Genomic DNA, 17,560 nt, shown 5'->3' with positions numbered 1-17,560 from the left:
CTGAGGCGTATAAGTGCAAAAAGGTCCACTTTTTGAGAAAAAAAGAACCACCCCTTTTACCAGGCTGGCTACAGGCCTAAATAGTCCCCAGAAAATTACAGTTGGTCAGATGTTCTCAAATTTTGTTGACTGAAAATTGGTGTTATTCCACCAAATATTGATTTTTCAACTTTCTAAAGCTGTTGATGTTTCCTCCAAGTTTAATGTGTATTTTTTGTCATTTAGACACATTTTAAATAATAAAAAAATAACAAAAATGCAATGTTTTGAAACATGTTTATTTTCACTTTAAGACAACACTATACAACGTTTTAACTTCATACGAGTCAGTTAAGCAATATTTGGTAAATTAACCCTAATTTTCATATGTATTTATTTCGGGCTGTAACATTTGATGAGCGCGTACTCGCACAGGAAACAGCTGACAGACTGATCCACTGTTATACATGGGTGACAGAGTTACACGATTGGTATAATTTAATTGAGACATAATACAAACATTCGCGATACAGCTTAAAAATATAATTTTAAAGTAATTTTTATTACCACATGACAGCCTAAAATAGAGCTAAATTACTATGCCATGTTCACACTAAAGTGTCATTAGATGGTTCAGTCCGAGGATGGCCGCTGCTGTCGGTGTAAATAAACAGGCGTCGATGGAATCGTGTGTGAGACACGGCCGAGGAACTGCCGCTAATGCGGTGAAGGTATGATGCATATTAAATAAATAACAACTATACTAGATGTTTAGCTAACAACGATCACGTAAGAGACGTTATTTTTAACCTGTCTAGGTGGAGTTCAGTGAGATTCTGCAGGGCGTTAGCAGGCTAATGATAGCATCATTCAAAACTGTCACAGCGTTTCTTACATTAAATAAGATGTCACACACCTATTTTTAAAACGCCCGACACTGTAAAAAACAAGTCGTAAGTATGAAAAAATGTGTTGTATTGATAACTCTGCCGTTATTAAATGAGTTGTGCAGAATGGGTTAGCCGGCTTGGCTAAATGATCAACTGGTCCATAGAAAGAGTGTGAGCTTCATATCTTCAACACTTTTATCATTTAACGTCAACTAGAAAGCAATTAGGAGATGTAGTTATAAGTTATGGCTGAACATAAGGCAATAGGTCTAAATGTTGCAGAATTAATGACATACGTCATGCTAGTTCCCCCAAGTTTATTATAACATTCTTTCGATATTAAATTAAATGTTAGCTTTTATGAACGTACGTATGCGTTTTGTATAATATAACAATTGTTATTATATATTATAATATATAATATAAACGTTTTAGAATTTAATTTTATTCTTTGTTTTTGCTGAAATATTTTTTCAAATAACAAATAAATTGTAATTAACAAAAGCTTAATTGGCTTTTTGAATGAGAAGTTAATAATTTAAAATGAAGGATGTGATGATATTCTTCATTATTGTTATGTGCATATACTAGTGATTCAGCATGTTAAAAATGTGGGATGGGACTTGATTTTGTCAGTCTCAAACTAATTGAAGGATTGGTTGTTTGTTATTTTCTATTTGTGGACATCATGTAAGTTAAAGGCCTGTCTTTTTATTAAAATAAAATTCACTCAGAAATGTCTACACAAATAATAATCTGCAACATTTCCTGTAAGAAATACATGTTTTTTTTGTTGACTTAAAGGTGTTGGAGTGTGGTGTGTGTGAGGATGTGTTTTCACTACAAGGTGATAAGGTACCACGACTGCTGCTGTGTGGACACACGGTGTGTCACGACTGCTTGACACGACTGCCTCTCCACGGCAGGGCAGTACGCTGCCCCTTTGATAGACAGGTCACTGAGCTGGGTGAGTTTGCCTTTCTGTTCACTATAATAACAATGTAACTCAATATTTAAAAATTTCCATACTGGGAAGAATCATATTCTTGTTTTGCTCTCCAGGAGACTCAGGTGTGTGGGGCCTGAAGAAGAACTTTGCCTTGCTAGAACTGCTTGAACGGCTACAGAATGGGGCAACCAATCAGTCAGGCATGTCGGAGGATGCGCTTCGTGAGATGGGAGAGGTTAGAAGTGTACATTTTTCAAATTTACAGTTTTTTTTTATATTAGCAATATAGCTACAAACAAAAAATGAAGTATAAACATGATCTAATGTGCTGCATTTCAGATTCCATACCATCTGTCCTAAATGGATCTCTAAATGAGTTTAAAAACAAAATCTTGGCAGTGATTATGGGGATAGAATCCTCTTTGTCCAACTTGTTCCTCCTTACACTATGTGGTTTTTAATCATAAGTTTATTTTAAAAATGGCATTGTTTTATGCTTTTCTGTAGCTGCACAAGCACAAACAAGGCAAAAAATGTGTTTTAAGTGCATTTGCCATATTTTGACTTTTTTCCACCACTGTGCTTTGGTATAAATAGCCGCTCTTCTCTCTTATGCATAAGCAGAGGCGGACTGGTCATAGGGAGCACCGGGACATTTCCTGGTGACCTGACAGTCAATCTACCTACCACTGTGACTCTGGCCTGCCGTCTTTCAATTATTGATCTCTTATACCCCCTCACCCCTGCTATTCACTTACTGATCGCTTTCCAACCGGGAAATGGGGTGGGCTTCGCAGCATCAAAGGCTAAATATACAGCGCGAGCGGTCAGGAGCGGAATTAAAAACTGGAGGGAGTGGGACTAAAAATTCAGTTCCACGCAGATCTCTACCGTAGTTTAGAAAACTCAAAAGTTTTAAGACTGACAAAATTTTCTGCTCTACTGTTCCTACTGTATATGTACGTTTTGTTTTTTACATTTTGTTTTTAAAACAATAGTATCTCCAGCAGAAAATATCTACAAACATGCCTTTTCAAGTTACCACAAGAAATCTTTGTTTTTGAAACTAATGAAGATAGCAGAAAATATTATTTAATAATAAAATTTATTGAGGCGTCCTTTTTGTGAGCCCATTAAATATATTTAAAATACTGATTTATTTTATCATGCAAACAGCAGCATACAAAACATAAAAGAGCAACTTCACGCACCTGCATTGTTTCTAACAGCATAGAAAAAAAAAAGAATAAACTAAATAAACAAATAAACAAGCCTGCCATAGATATCTTTCACCTAAATGACAAATTTAGATTACAAAACGAAAACACTGATTGTATCCTTTTTAAAAACTGGCATAGGCTGTTTTTTCCAATGTTTTTTTCTTCCGTCAAACAAAAATATCAGACTATTAAATCGAATGCTCCACTGAAAATATGCATTTAATTAATGCTTCGTTGTATATTATGTCACAAAACCCTTTTGACCATTTTAATAAAAGTCATTAGTTTAAAGATTGTCAAAATTACTTAGTTCCCTATTTCACTTGCAAACAGCATTAGCACTGGTTTGTGTCAACTTGTTTGTGTCAAACTTTGACTAGAAATATTCTTCTTTCATGTTGTTTTTTTGACAAAATATGTCTAGACACGAGTGGTTGCATGTGTTATCATTCCGCAAGGTAACAAATATTTGTTGCACATCAGGTGCCAATCACAGCAAACGCGCTTTTCCGATCCAAAAATGCAAGGCGCACTGCACTGCCTTTATGTTGACAAAAAAAAAGAAGCGCAGTGCTTTTTTTTTTTATGTCACTATAGGAAGCGACTGAATCAGCTGGTCTATTGTGCGCGAGTGTTGCTGTCTTATGTTGTTATCATTTTAATATATGGAATAACATAATTTGTAAAGTAATCTGCCTACACCTCTAGATAACTTGAAACTGCAGCCACAAGTCTCTCCTCCATCATTAGTTATCTGTCATCCTGACAACACAAACACTGGAGGCACCTCCGTTCAGGGTTGACTTTTATTTCAACTGCGAGCACACAACATAAGCAGCATGCAAAACAGTTAATAAACCCTTTAAAAAATGTCCTTCTCAACACAAAAAGCGCGTTCATTGTGATTGGCCCCTTATGCAGCCAAACTTTAAAAATATATAAAATAATATTTTTTAATCGTTTAACCGATACCATTAATCTATTACAAACACACCATTTCGGTAAGTGGTTAATCGAAAATTTTAAACATCCCTATTTCAAAATATATAAAGTCTCTCAAAATAAAATATATTGTGTTCAAAGGGAAAAAAGATTTAGTTTTTTACCCAGACATTTGAAAGGAACATATTTTAGAGGTGTAATTACACCTTGAGGTGTAATACCGTAAAACTGTGAAAATGTTTATTTGTGATATTTTTATACTGGCCCATGCATAGTTTGCAATAATAACATTTCCTACTTGATGAATAGTAATGTATACAAAGGACACAGTCGCTTGTAAACTTGAAGTTGTCGTTAGTAGTAAATCATTTCTCTGTGGACATATCCTAGTGTAAGTGAAATTTCTGGTTTGAGCCCAAATTTTAGCTTGTTATATTTATTTAAATTGTCTTATTAATAAGAGTGAATGTTAAACGGAATTGGGACAAAATGTTTATTCTTTTTTTGGTTTGGACTAAAAGAAATGAAATGCATCAAGAAAAGAGAAAAAAAAGTGAAGCAAATAAGTGTGAACACACCTGACTCTGAAGTCATTCGTGACTGTAAGATGTCCCAAAAAGTACATTTGTTGAGAAAAAATAAATAAATAAAAAATCTAAGTATGTATGTACTGTGTGTTTGGTATGCTTTGTTAATTGCACTTTATACTATAAGTTGAAGCAATAAATGCAACTTGTGTTTTTAAAAAATCCAGTAACAATATATCCATTAATTCAACATACGACACTGTCGTATACTCACACAATAGCCCCTTTCACACATACAGACCTTTCCGGAAAATTACCGGCAATTTTCCGGAAAGGTTGTATGTGTGAACAGGTCCTTTTTGAAAATACCGGTAAATTCGTTCTGGCTATTTTCCGGAAAGAGAAGTTGTAACATTACCGGCAATTTGCCGGAATGCTGCGCTGTGTGAACGCAGAAGGAATATTTCCGGAATAAGCGCGTGCACGTCTAGAACGTGCTGACGTAAGACTTCTGCTTTAGCCAATCACAACAGTCAGACGCATTTACGTCCGCGCGGTTTGTGAGAATAAAAGCCTTTGAATATTTTTCCAGACGCATTTAGCTGCTAGAAGTTAGTCAGATAACGTTTATATGTTCTCCTTAATGCCAACTGTGCAAATAATCATCGATAAGATGCTTATGATAAGCCGTTGTTTGTTTACCTTCAAGCTTTGCGTGTGCCCATGAAACAGCCTGTGAGCGGCAGCACACGCACATATTATGAACATCTCGACATGCGAATATGATCCTGTGAAAGTTGTTTACAATATTGATCATCAAAAGAGTTTGTAATTTAGTCAAATGTTTACAAATACAAGCGCAGCCGTTTAAAGCTCATTTGTGGTGAATGATGTCAGAATTTACCGGTATTTTGGAATGGATGTGTGAATGCTCTTTTCCGGAAAATTTCCGTAACGTCCTCGCCTGTGTGAACAGCACTTTTTTGAACATACCGGTAAAGTCGTTCCGTAAATTTTCCGGATATTTTCCGGTATCACTGTGTGAAAGGGGCTAATGAGATGCTTTCATGATGAAGTTAATGTTGTACTTAATTATATTGAAAGTAAAGGGTACTCCAGGATAGAACTTTTACAATTATGAAAAAATAACTATATATCTAAAAACCCAACTTTTTTTTGGTTGTACTTTCATTGTAATTTACAAGGGTGTTTTTTTCCCCCATGTCTCAATTAGTGCATAATCCGCTGTGATGAGGATGAGACTCACACTGCCTCCATGTACTGCACGGTTTGTGCTACGCATCTGTGTGCCGAGTGTTCCCAGCTCACCCACTCCACCCGAACACTGGCAAAGCACCGGCGTGTGCCACTGGCAGACAAACCCCATGAGAAGATGCTCTGCCCGCAGCACCAGGTGCATGCCATTGAGTTTGTCTGCCTGGAGGACGGCTGTCAGCCTGGACCGCTCATGTGCTGCGTCTGCAAGGAGTACGGGAAACATCAAGGGCATAAGGTGCACAATTTAGTTTATAACACAATTTAAAATTACATGTTAATGTTTAATCCCTTAACATGATTATAAAAGCATGTTAGAATATTCAAACAAAGGTGTTTACCAGAATAAATTCATCTTTTTTTCTATAGCACTTTTACGGTGTAGATTGTGTTAAAGCAGCTTCATAGTTGAAGTTGTAATGTACAGATGTTACTACTTCAATGTGTTCCTTGTGCCGCCATTCATACCGCGGCGACAGCGGTACTTGATGCGCCAGCAGCATTTGACCGCTGGGTGGCACTTTAACCACAGATATTCAGCTTTGCCTTTTCACAATGCTAAACAGACTGTTCTGTAGGCGTAGCTTACTGTATGTGATGTGATGTGTTCAATTAAAATATAATTTTAATTTAGTTTTTCTGGTAATAGACATGCTCTTACACTATACTATGCTGTAGAAAAGATACATGGTGAGAAGTCAAAAAGCAAATATAAGAATTAAGTTATTAGCCTTCAGTGCCCGATTAAATTGCGTTGGGGTGAAAATAATGTTTTGATTTCTTTGACTATCATGGCAATGTTATTATCTCAAATCTTAAACGTACGCATATGAAAAACAGCAAAATAATATATATTATCCTGCCGGTAGAGCACATCACCTCACAGTTGTGAACTTGCGATCACCTCAACTTACATTTAAAATTTGTTTACCTGTTTATTGTAAACTTTTTAAGTGCAAAGAGGATTCGTTTTGGAAAATAGAATTGAAGAAATGAAAGACAACTAAAGTGAAAGCATATTCAGTACAAATAAGTAGTCTTAAATAAATAAATAAATAAATAAATAAATAAATAAATATAGCAGTCTTTTAGTCTAAATATAGAGAGATGTAGTTTGCTATTTTGATAGGACTAAGACAAGATATTTTCATTTATGTTTTTAATTTACGTTTTTATTTACATTTTCGTTGTTGATTATATTTTACTATCTCATTTTATGTTTCAATTATAGTACATAATAATAAACGAATAATGAAAATAAATAAAAAATGAAAATAGGACATAAATTAAGTCTGGCAGGTTTATTTTTAATAATTTAGTTTCAGTTCCGTTTTTTTTTTTTGTTTCAAAACGTCAATGTTCTGCTTTAAAGTATAACTGTTGTTTTGTTTTGTTTTTTTACTTAATGGCTCAGTAAGTTTTTTATTTTAATTTCATATTCAGTCACCTTGCATATGCGTGTGAAATATAATGCGCATAACCGCGGAAAAAGAAGAAAAGGCTGTCAGTTAAAGCTAATCAAAATTAGCTATATTAAAATACAGCATTTATGTTAATTCAGAGTCAGGCAGAGTGTGAACAAACTCAAGGCTAAGATATGCGCTTGTTTTTTAATGCATTTAAAAATAAATGCTATATAAATAAATGTTTTTTTTTACTTTTTTTGTATGGTAAAGGACAATGCACATTATGTTATTGATGTAAACTTAGGCTAAAACTTACCATTGATAAACGTGACCTACCTCAAGCAGATCACTTAAAGTGTAATAAAAATAATGTTGCCGCAGGACATAAACGAAGTCCCGCAAGTTTATTTTTAATAATTTAGTTTCAGTACTATCAATTTTTTTTTCTCAAAACATCAATAGCACCTTCAATAATCTAAACATTAAAGATGGACCGCAAGATGTGTTGAGTGGCTATATGTGGTGAAGAACGATGGCAAAGCTAAGTGTGATTATTGTAATAAACTAATAAGTTATAAAGCAGAGAGTCCCGACCAACAGGACTGACTTAGCATATGCGGTTGGCTCATTCTTCACGAATATAGAATTAAAATAATGGCGCGTTGGGTTCATTGTGCATCCCGCAGGTGCAACCAACAAGAGTTGTGCATTTTAGTTTAACTTTTTTGCGCGTTATAAGCAGCTCGGTGTTAGTTTTTAATTAAATATATCGAGCCGAAACTAAGCAGCGCATTCTCTCCGCCTCCTCCTTTATAACCAGCGGGACACGCTACTGAAGCAGGAGAGACACTCCGACGTTCATAATCTTAGCTGATGTGTCGGAGTCGAAAGAATATATCAAAGAGAAATGTTCTTTTAACAGTGCCGATATGTTTAATCTTTTTTTCCATGTCATTTCTCTTCAGCAAATTATATTTTTAAAGCTGCTTGATTCTTTTAAAGCCGAAAGCAGAGCCCGTCAATTGGTGTTTTTTCATAAGATACTCCTTTATTAATGTTTTATTTTATGAGTGTCTTTAATGTGCTTTTTAATAGTTTTATTTTATTCAAAGCAGCGCCTAAAAGCGAATTTATCCTCAAATCGTGGCATGAGAGCGATGTCATGGCGCATATATTGCCTTTTTTTTCTGATCTTTTTGCATAAAGGTTTTAATCAAAAGACAGGTAATTTAATTACTTTCGATGTGCTAAAATATTTGTTAAATAAATGTTATTTAAAAAAGGCATATGCAATGTGCTCTGACGGGTAAAATCAGATTCTTTCTCTCTTTCAAGTTCAAAGCAAATTTGAATGCCAAAGGATTTTAGATATGCATATACAAGACTGTATGTAGTATATTAACATCAACAAATTAATAAAATAAGTAGCAAATGAGAAATAAATGACAGACAAGTTGATAAAAACAGACATTATCTCTAAAAGTTATCAGAATTGCAAGATTAAAACAGCTGAATATAGGCCTAAAATAAATCTAGAAAGCTTGCGCACGGATATTTATTCTTTTTTTTTTTTTTCGAATAACGAACAATTTCAACCACGGGGAGATACCGACAGCTTGATTTGCAGTATTTTCTAACATGTAAGAATAGGGCAGCGGACATGGCTGCCGGTGGGGAAGCGGCTGTGCCCTCAGCAGACGGAGCTGCATATCCTAACTAAATAGTGCACTAAATACTCCGAGACAGGCACGTGCACACATAGGGCTCAACCTGTGCAGTGCACATGCCCTTTGGATAGAAAGTGCCAGTGGCGCCCCCAGAAAATTTTCTTAGGGGTGGCCAGAAGAGGCCGCACCAAATCTTGGGGTGGCACACAAAGAAAAATAATGAATTCAGTGTAATGTTATATTTTTGTTTCTGGTAAATGAAATAATGTAGTTTTATTCATTTAATTAATTCTACTTGAAATATTGCAATTTATTCTTTGAAATAATTCAGCAAGTACATGTGCAAACCAAATAAAAATCTATGTTTAGTTTAAAAACACTTTTCATATACTGTATAAATGACTTCTTTTTTTACGTGCCTTTATTGTACATCATACGAGATATGCCATGTCTAAAATTAATGAAGATTAATGAGTTTATTATTCCCAGTGATGGGTTGCAGCTGGAAGGGCATCCGCTGTGTAAAAATGTGCTAGATAAGTTGGCGGTTCATTCTGCTGTGGTGACCCTGGATTAATAAAGGGACTAAGCCGAAAAGAAAATGAATGAAAGAATAATGAGTTTATTAATTACCCAAACAAATGAACAAACTGAACAAAAGGCATTACTATACACACTCACTATACCTAATAATATTATTTATCCATATTGCTTTTTGAACCATTTTATTAATGCAGCTTCTTCTATTGATATACTGTAGCTTAAGGTAAATATTAAATAGCCATTGCTGTCTATTGAAGGTGTGTGTGTGCTGTCAAGGACGATCGTGAAGGGTAGTGGCGGTTCTAGTTTAAATGACACCCTGGGCGAACCACCCTTTACACCCCCACCTCTCTTGAATTGTTAGATTTGTTATTCAATAAATATAAAAATTTATTTATATTTATTCTAAATAAATACAATTAATATTATTATACAATTATTATTCTAAATAAATAACAGAAATTAGTCCTAAATATTACTGGAAAACAACAACTGGAGTGATATGCCAACATCACTTAAGAAACCTTTTGCATGAAAATTAATTATGACAATTCTAAAGAATACAAAAAATGTATTATAGAATTATCTGTGGTCTTAGACCAGATCATGGCTGAGAAATCATGTTATAAAGTCTTACCTCCCTGACTCATTATCCCTCCTTTCTGCTTTAAAGGCATGCTTAGTGAAATTAACATCATCATCATCATCATCATCATCATCATATTATATAAACTTTAAACGACTTTCAAAACTCGCTGCGTGCCGACACTTCTGCACAAAAGGCTGTTACTCCGGTTTCACGGCGCATGAGCGGTGCCTATTATGTCGGCGTGCATGCAAACAACCATCCGGGATTCACACAGGAGTGCGTGAGGCGCGCGGGAATGGTTTTCCGCGCGCATGCGTCAGTTTGCTTTCACCAGCATTGAACCAGAGGGGGAGAGCTAGGTCAGTAACACCAACAATAATTTAGTGACTGCATTTTATTTATTTATTTATGTATTTATTTATTTATTTATCTAAATATTGGGAATTTATAAGTTCATTTAAATCAATAATGTCAACCGCAAAATTATATTGGGGTGGCCAGAGTTTACCGAGGGGTGGCCGTGGCCACCCCTGGCCACCCCTTGGAGGCACCCCTGGAAAGTGCCCTTCCAAAATGATCAAAAGTGCCCCCGCGACGCGGTCGGTCCCGCCCTTCAGTAGGCACGCGACAATACCGCGTCAACACCGCTCTTCAGTAAGTTCAGACTTCGCAAGTTTGATCAAGGCTCTTCTTCTCAGTTTGATATGGAAAACATACCGAGGACACGCGTCAATCTTCACAGGGAACAGTGTACTTTATAACTTCATTCACATCACCCTGGCTACTTTGTTTCACTTTCTCAACTATAAAATGTAAACATGATATAAGGAACTGCCTATTTTTATTTTAATATTAACAACTAAACAGACAGCAGAAATGTTGAGGCGCCGTGCTGCATTATGAGCGTCATCTTCACTGTGTGGACATTTATAACAAAACGGAGCCGATAACAACTGTCTCCTTTCAATTTCAGTGAAAATACGAAACATACCCTCTCTTTTGCTGAATATCAGTTTTAATAATCGATAATGGCCATTATAAAAGTATAACATACAATAAGTTTATACATTATAGGAAATAAAGGCAAGCGATGAATGTACGTGCTTACATTAATCATTAACTTATCTTTGCGCTCAGCCAAAACACGTTACCTGAGAACAAGTAATAGATTCCAATGACCAAAGTCAGGGAATATGTCGTTAGATAAAGACAACAAGATGAATGAAATATCACGTTTAATAAATATAGCGAGATTAGATCCAGCGGGAGATGCTTGATGAGAAGTCCGACTAGCAGAGCTCTCATCTGGGTAGATGGGCTCCAGCGATTGCCAAAGTGTGTGTGTGTGGTCACGTGATGTGCGTTTTCAGCGTTTTGGTGTGGACGGAGAGCAGTTCAGAAACGCTGGGTAAAACGCGAGTGTGGACGCGGATCGTTTTCATTCTAAAACGCCGTTTTAAAACTAAAACGCACTAGTGTAAACGGGGCCTTAGGCTATTCTATCGTGATGACACCATAAAAGGACTTCAATGCATTGATATAGGTAATAGGGATACAATGAAAAGCCGATTTCACTATTGACCCTGTTTTTATTCATTGACGGCTTCCCAACGCCGCAATTCTGTTGCGCGAAAAAAAGCTGCTGCAAATAAGCAAATTTATGACAATACACATTTAATAGTTTCATGAAAGTAGTAGCTGGTGTGCTTCATCTGCGTGATTCTGATTTGACATTCTTCTGCTAAACTTGCTCTGTGTTGAGGTGTAAATGGGCTGTGCTCTTTGCTATTGAGGCTATAGACATCAAGGTGTAAATGAGCTATAGTTCTCTTAGCAACTTTCAATTTTGAGGTGGGGGAAGTGGGAAGAGGCAATTCAAATGTACCATCTCTAAAAATAAAAAGGCCGCTTACGCGGCATTTGTGTTTAAAGATTATTACCTTATTTTTATTTTATTATTATTAATTTATTCATTCATTCTTCATTCATTTTCTTTTCGGTATAGTCCCTTTATTAGTCTGTGATCGCCACAGCGGAATGAACCGTCAACTTATCCAGCATATGTTTTACGCAGTGGATGGCTTCGGGATGGAGTGAAAGGAAAGGCGGAATTTGCCCCGAGTCTGGGAAAGATGGCTTGCCGTAATTACACTAGTTTTCCTATCGCACACATGCGCCAAACACATAAACAAATAAATAAAAAAAGGGAAAGAAAACATCTAGCCTTGAGGTCTTTTTGCTTATAATCGCCCTTATGTTTCCGCTTTAAATGTAAGGCTGTTGCATAAAAAAATACAATTTTAATTTATAAGTTACTTTGCTGCGTCCCCCTTGATGTTTCAATAACGCATAATAATCTACACACCATATTAAAGACACAGCAGACATAAAGGTTGTGTGTGAGAGCCCGAGCAAAAAAGGATCAGAAATTGATCACGCACGCACAGGAAAAAAGGCAATTATGCAACACATGACATCGCTCTCAATTGACGGGCTCTGCTTTCTGTTTTAACATAATCAAGCAGCTTAAAAATAATTTGATGAAGAGAAATGACAGGAAAAAAGTAATAAAAAAAATAAAAAGATTAAACGTATCGGGACTGTTAAAAGAACATTCCTCTTTAATATATTCTTTCGACTCAGATACATCAGCTAAGATTATGAATGACGGAGTAGGCTATCTCTCCTGCTTGCTTCAGCAGCGTGTGTCCAGCTGGTTATGAACGAGGAGGCGGAGAGAATGCGCTGTTTAGTTTCGGCTTGATATAAAAACTAACACCGAACTGCTTATAACGCTCAAAAAGTTAAACTAAAATGCACAACCCTTGTTGGTTGCACCCGCAAGTTGTGTTATGTATATTTGTGGCTGTGAAGTTTATTAATATATATATATATATATATATTGAGATACTGAGCCGTTACAAGTAAAAAAAAACAACAACAAAAAACTAAAATTTTACTTTAAAGAAGAACAGACGTTTTGAGGAAAAAAACTGAACAGAACTGGAACTAAATTTTTAAAACTAACTTGCAGGACTTCGTTTATGTCCTGCGGCAACTTTATTTTTATAACACTTTTTTTTTTTTGCCCCGAGTCTGGGAAAGATGGCTTGCCGTCATTACACCGATCGCACACGAGTTACATGCGTCAAACACATACATACATACATACATACATACATAAATAAATAAATAAATAAATAAATAAATAAATAAATAAATAAATAAATAAATAAAGGAAAGAAAACATCTAACCTTATAGGCTGAGGTCTTTTTGCTTATAATCGCCCTTATGTTTCCGTTTTAAAGGCTGTTGCATAATACAATTTTAATTTATAAGTGACTTTGTTGCGTCCCCTTGATGTTTCAATAACGCATAATAATCTATACACCATATTAAAGACAACAGAAAGACATAAATCTTTACAAATTACCTTTCCCCTTTTGTAGACTCAAAACAAGTGTCAAATCTTGAAAAAATTGCCTAAGCCATATTAAAATATAATTTAAAGAATTACATTATCGGATAAAACCGCATTAAATAAATAAACCAATATAAAACAAGCAAAAGCAAGCTATAACAGTTTAGGTAGGTTTATGTAGCCTACATAAATGAAACCGTTAAAGTCAAATTAAACTTTCATTTTACAAGATATTTTTTTTTTAAAGATTTTAGATATTTTCTAAAAACAATAAACACCAGAGAAGGTTTAAATATTTATATAGTGTGTACGATGATAATAATTAAATCGTTCAAACAGAGCATTTTTTGGGGAGAGTGAAAGCAGAATGCGACCTTTTGATGAATTAGCTCTAACCTTTGACAGTTTTTTTTTTCTTTCCGCGGTTATGCGCGCATTATATTTCAAATGCATATGCAAGGTGACTGAAATTGAAATTAAAATACAAAACATACTGGGCCATTAAGTAAAAAAACAAAACAACAGTTATACTTTAAAGAGAACTTTAAAGAGAACATTGTTGTTTTGAAACAAAAAAATAACTGAAAACTATTAAAAATAAACCTGCGAGATGCGGCAAAATTATTTTATGAAGCAGTATTCAACTTAAGCTCTTTAGACCATGCGCCTGACCGTTTCTTAGTGTTTCACCACAAGGCCTATTTTTATTATTTTTCATTATTTGTTTATTATTATGTACAATAATTGTGACATAAAATTAAATAGTAAAATATAATTAACAACGAAAATGTAAATAAAAAGGTAAATTAAAACATAAATGAAAAGGTCTTGTGTTAGTCCTACCAAAATAGCAAACACTGAAAATCTCTTTACATTTAGGCTAAAAGACTGCTTTAATTTTTTAATTTAGGCATACTTAGAATATTTGTACTGAATGTTTGTGCTTTCATATTAGTTGTCTTTAACTTCTTCAATTCTATTTTTCAAAAAGAATCCTCTTTGCACTTAAAAAGTTTAGAATAACAATAAATCGTGTTAACAATTTTTAAATGATTAATAAAGGAATTATAATGCTTTGACTTATCGTTTAATCTCATTTACAAGCACAACAGCATATTTAAGGATGCTGTGTGGGCTATTTCTGTCGGTTCGCATCCCATCCCTTTGCGCCCCCTGGCGGCTCATTCACAAACTGCGGTCATACACTAAAAACAAAGCGGCTCCTATTTCAAACGGCGGCGGTATATGACGCGGCGGTAATAGTCACTTTGAACTCTCACCTACTGTAAATGTCATTGCTGAAAGCCCAAACACTGAAAAACAAATTCAACGATGTGCAGCTCCACAAGTCCCAAACCATGCAAGCCAGTGTCGACAGTGGCGAGGAACAAACTTCAATTGACGAATGCCCACTAGAAACATTTAATCTTGCAGGTGCTTGTAAAAATTACTCATTGCTGATATCTTTTAATCACTTCACAAATGTACTTTTCAACATAACGGTCTGCTGATTTTGGTGTCTTCAGTAGACGATGTTGTCGCGTCTCAAATTTTGTTTCTGGCTTTGTTCGGTGTTGACAGTGACACCTTGTGGTGAACAATCTGTGTTCATATCAACATTATACATAAATCATTTTGCATTCATACTAGGGCTGGGCGGTATATCGAGTTCCAGAAATATATTGATATGATTACCCAACGTGATGCTGGTTATCCAATATCGTTCATATCGATAGGGTTTGAGGCCACACGTGCGAATCTTGCACGAAACAGACCACTTCAAGGTAGCACGTGAGCTCCTCTTGCACAAATGTGCACATTCGCGAATTAATGATTCACTCCATGAGTCATACAAAAGATTTGGTCAAAATGAACTAATCGTTCAATAATGACCCATTACTGATGCGACATGGAGGAACATGCCATGCCGGTGTTGTATCGAAATCTGGTTCTCCGGACAAATCTTACCCCCCCTTGCGTGCAAACGCATCACACAGCGCCTGCAGCTGTAGCGGTTTATCCAAAACCTTTTATCTATCATATCTTCTGCAATTGACTGCAAGAATGAACATAGAAGCTTTAAGAAAAAAATTATGACGAAGACAATCTCAATGAAAATGTTTATTCAGCATAGCAGTCTCAAAATACATGGCAGTACCTTGGGTTCACCAGAGTCCGAATGCAGTCGGAACATTTCTAAACTAAAACCTTTATAATGTTATTGATGTTGCCTTTAGATGTTAATGAAGTTACCCATCCCACACCCATCCCTATTCTGCAATTGTTACCATTTGGTTGAGATGTAGTTACTTTAAACAATGCAGAGACAAGAAACTGTTGACTTCTCTTTTCTCTCATTGGTCAGCCCTTATGGGAAATGAGCATAAATCCACCATTTAGAGTGGAAGTTGGGTCGAGGCAGACTAATTTCTTACAAAGTCCTGTCAAATTGACAAGCAGCACCTGAATGTATGGCTGCACAAATAATCTTATTATGATCACGATAACAATATTTGTGACTCATTTGTCAGTTATGTAGACAAGACACTGTATCATGTTTTGATGTAAAAAAAATAATAATAAAAAAAGTAATTGGGGCCCTGTTCACGCAGGTATTCAAGTTCTTTTTCATCAATCTGATGCAACTTTTATTTTTTACAGGAAATAAAAATGCAATTAAAAGTTTCATATCAGTTAAACTCATTTTATTTAAAGACTAGCCAATTTTACGCATTAAATAATGAAATATATAACTAATTTCCTTCCTTTTTAGATTACACCATGCGCTGGTTTTCTGTTTTACAGTTGTAATATGTAGGCTATATATGCTTTTTTTAAAATAACCTTTATGCAAAAGGATCAGAAATTAATCGTGTGCGAGCAGGAAAAAAAGTGCAATCATCCGACACATGACATGCATTGCTCTCATGCCACGTTTTTGAGGATAAATTCGCATCTAAGTGCTACTTTGAATAGAATAAAATTATTAAAAAGCACATTAAAGACTTTACTCATAAAATAAAACATTCATAAAGGTGTAATTTATGGAAAAACACCAACTGATGGGCGCTGCTTTTGGTTTTAAAGGAACCAAGCAGCTTTAAAAAAAATCTAATTTGCTGAAAAGAAATGACAGGAAAAAAGAAAAAAAAACAATTCAGCATATCAGGACTGTTAAACGAACATTCTTTCTTTCATTTATATTCTTTCAACTCCAATACAAAAACTAAGATTATAAATGACGGAGTGTAAAGTCATCTGTTCTGCGTGCTTCAGCAGCGTGTCCTGCTGGTTATGAATGAGGAGGCAGAGATTGAATGCGCTAAAAACAGAATGTGCAGTTTAGTTTTGGCTCGATATAGTTAAATAAAAACTCACTCCGAACTGCTCATAACGCTCAAAAAGTTAAACTAAAATGCACAACACTTGTTGGTTGTGAAGTATGAACCAACCGCAGATGCTTTGTCATGTTTGTCGCGACATTCTGCTTTATAACTTATTAGTTTATTACAATAATTACACTGGTTTGCCACTGTCCTTTACCACATGTAGTCACTCTTTTGACCACATCTTGCGGTCCATCTTTAGACAAATGTTTAGATTATTGAAGATGCTCTCCAGCAGCAAAGTTACTGGCAAAGTAGTGAGCAGAAAAAAATGTGCATGCAGAATTTGGACAAGAGGAATCAAAATTTAAATTATATGACAAGCATCAAATTCTTAATATCTAGTCCTCGCCCAGTTTTATTCCAAGTTGTGTTTTTTTTTATATTTGTGGCTGTGAGGTAGGCTTGGGCTGTAATACGGTAATATGGTATACCGCGGGATCTATAAATAGCAACAGTGTCAGTTTCAATACCGTTGTACAGTCATAAAAAACATTATTTAATGCCTAAAAATTCGTATGCGTGAATGTCATTACTAGGGTTGGGTACCAAAACCTGGTGCCATTATAGCACCGGTACCTAATTTCGGTGCTGCGGCAAAAACGTAAGCAGCATCAAAAGGGTGCGTAAAAAAAGGCCCATGCATTGTGTCACAGCATCACTAAACTTTTAATTCTAAACAACTTTGAGGAATATGGACAGGCGATATCAGGCCTTTGTAATTGTCGCTAGGGAACAGAAGCACGCAACTCGCGCAGTACAGCG

At 35.4% G+C, this 17,560-nt stretch overlaps 1 protein-coding gene across 3 annotated transcripts in view; it reads left to right on the top strand.

The window, feature by feature from the left end:
• The first annotated feature begins 599 nt into the window (after positions 1 to 599).
• The window catches only part of trim23 (tripartite motif containing 23), a 51,846-nt gene continuing 34,885 nt past the window's right edge, over positions 600 to 17,560 (top strand). Inside the window, 5 exon segments of one of the 3 annotated variants that reach the window (NM_001076644.1) lie at positions 600 to 710; positions 1,674 to 1,836; positions 1,932 to 2,053; positions 5,742 to 5,871; positions 5,943 to 6,020. In NM_001076644.1, coding sequence (NP_001070112.1) covers positions 5,758 to 5,871; positions 5,943 to 6,020 — 192 coding nt within the window. In that variant the 5' untranslated portion in view covers positions 600 to 710; positions 1,674 to 1,836; positions 1,932 to 2,053; positions 5,742 to 5,757. 3 annotated transcript variants of the gene reach the window in all.

Source organism: Danio rerio, chromosome 10 (assembly GCF_049306965.1).
Source record: "Danio rerio strain Tuebingen ecotype United States chromosome 10, GRCz12tu, whole genome shotgun sequence".
Lineage (NCBI taxonomy): Eukaryota > Metazoa > Chordata > Actinopteri > Cypriniformes > Danionidae > Danio > Danio rerio.
This window is presented reverse-complemented; position numbering and strand designations above follow the sequence as displayed.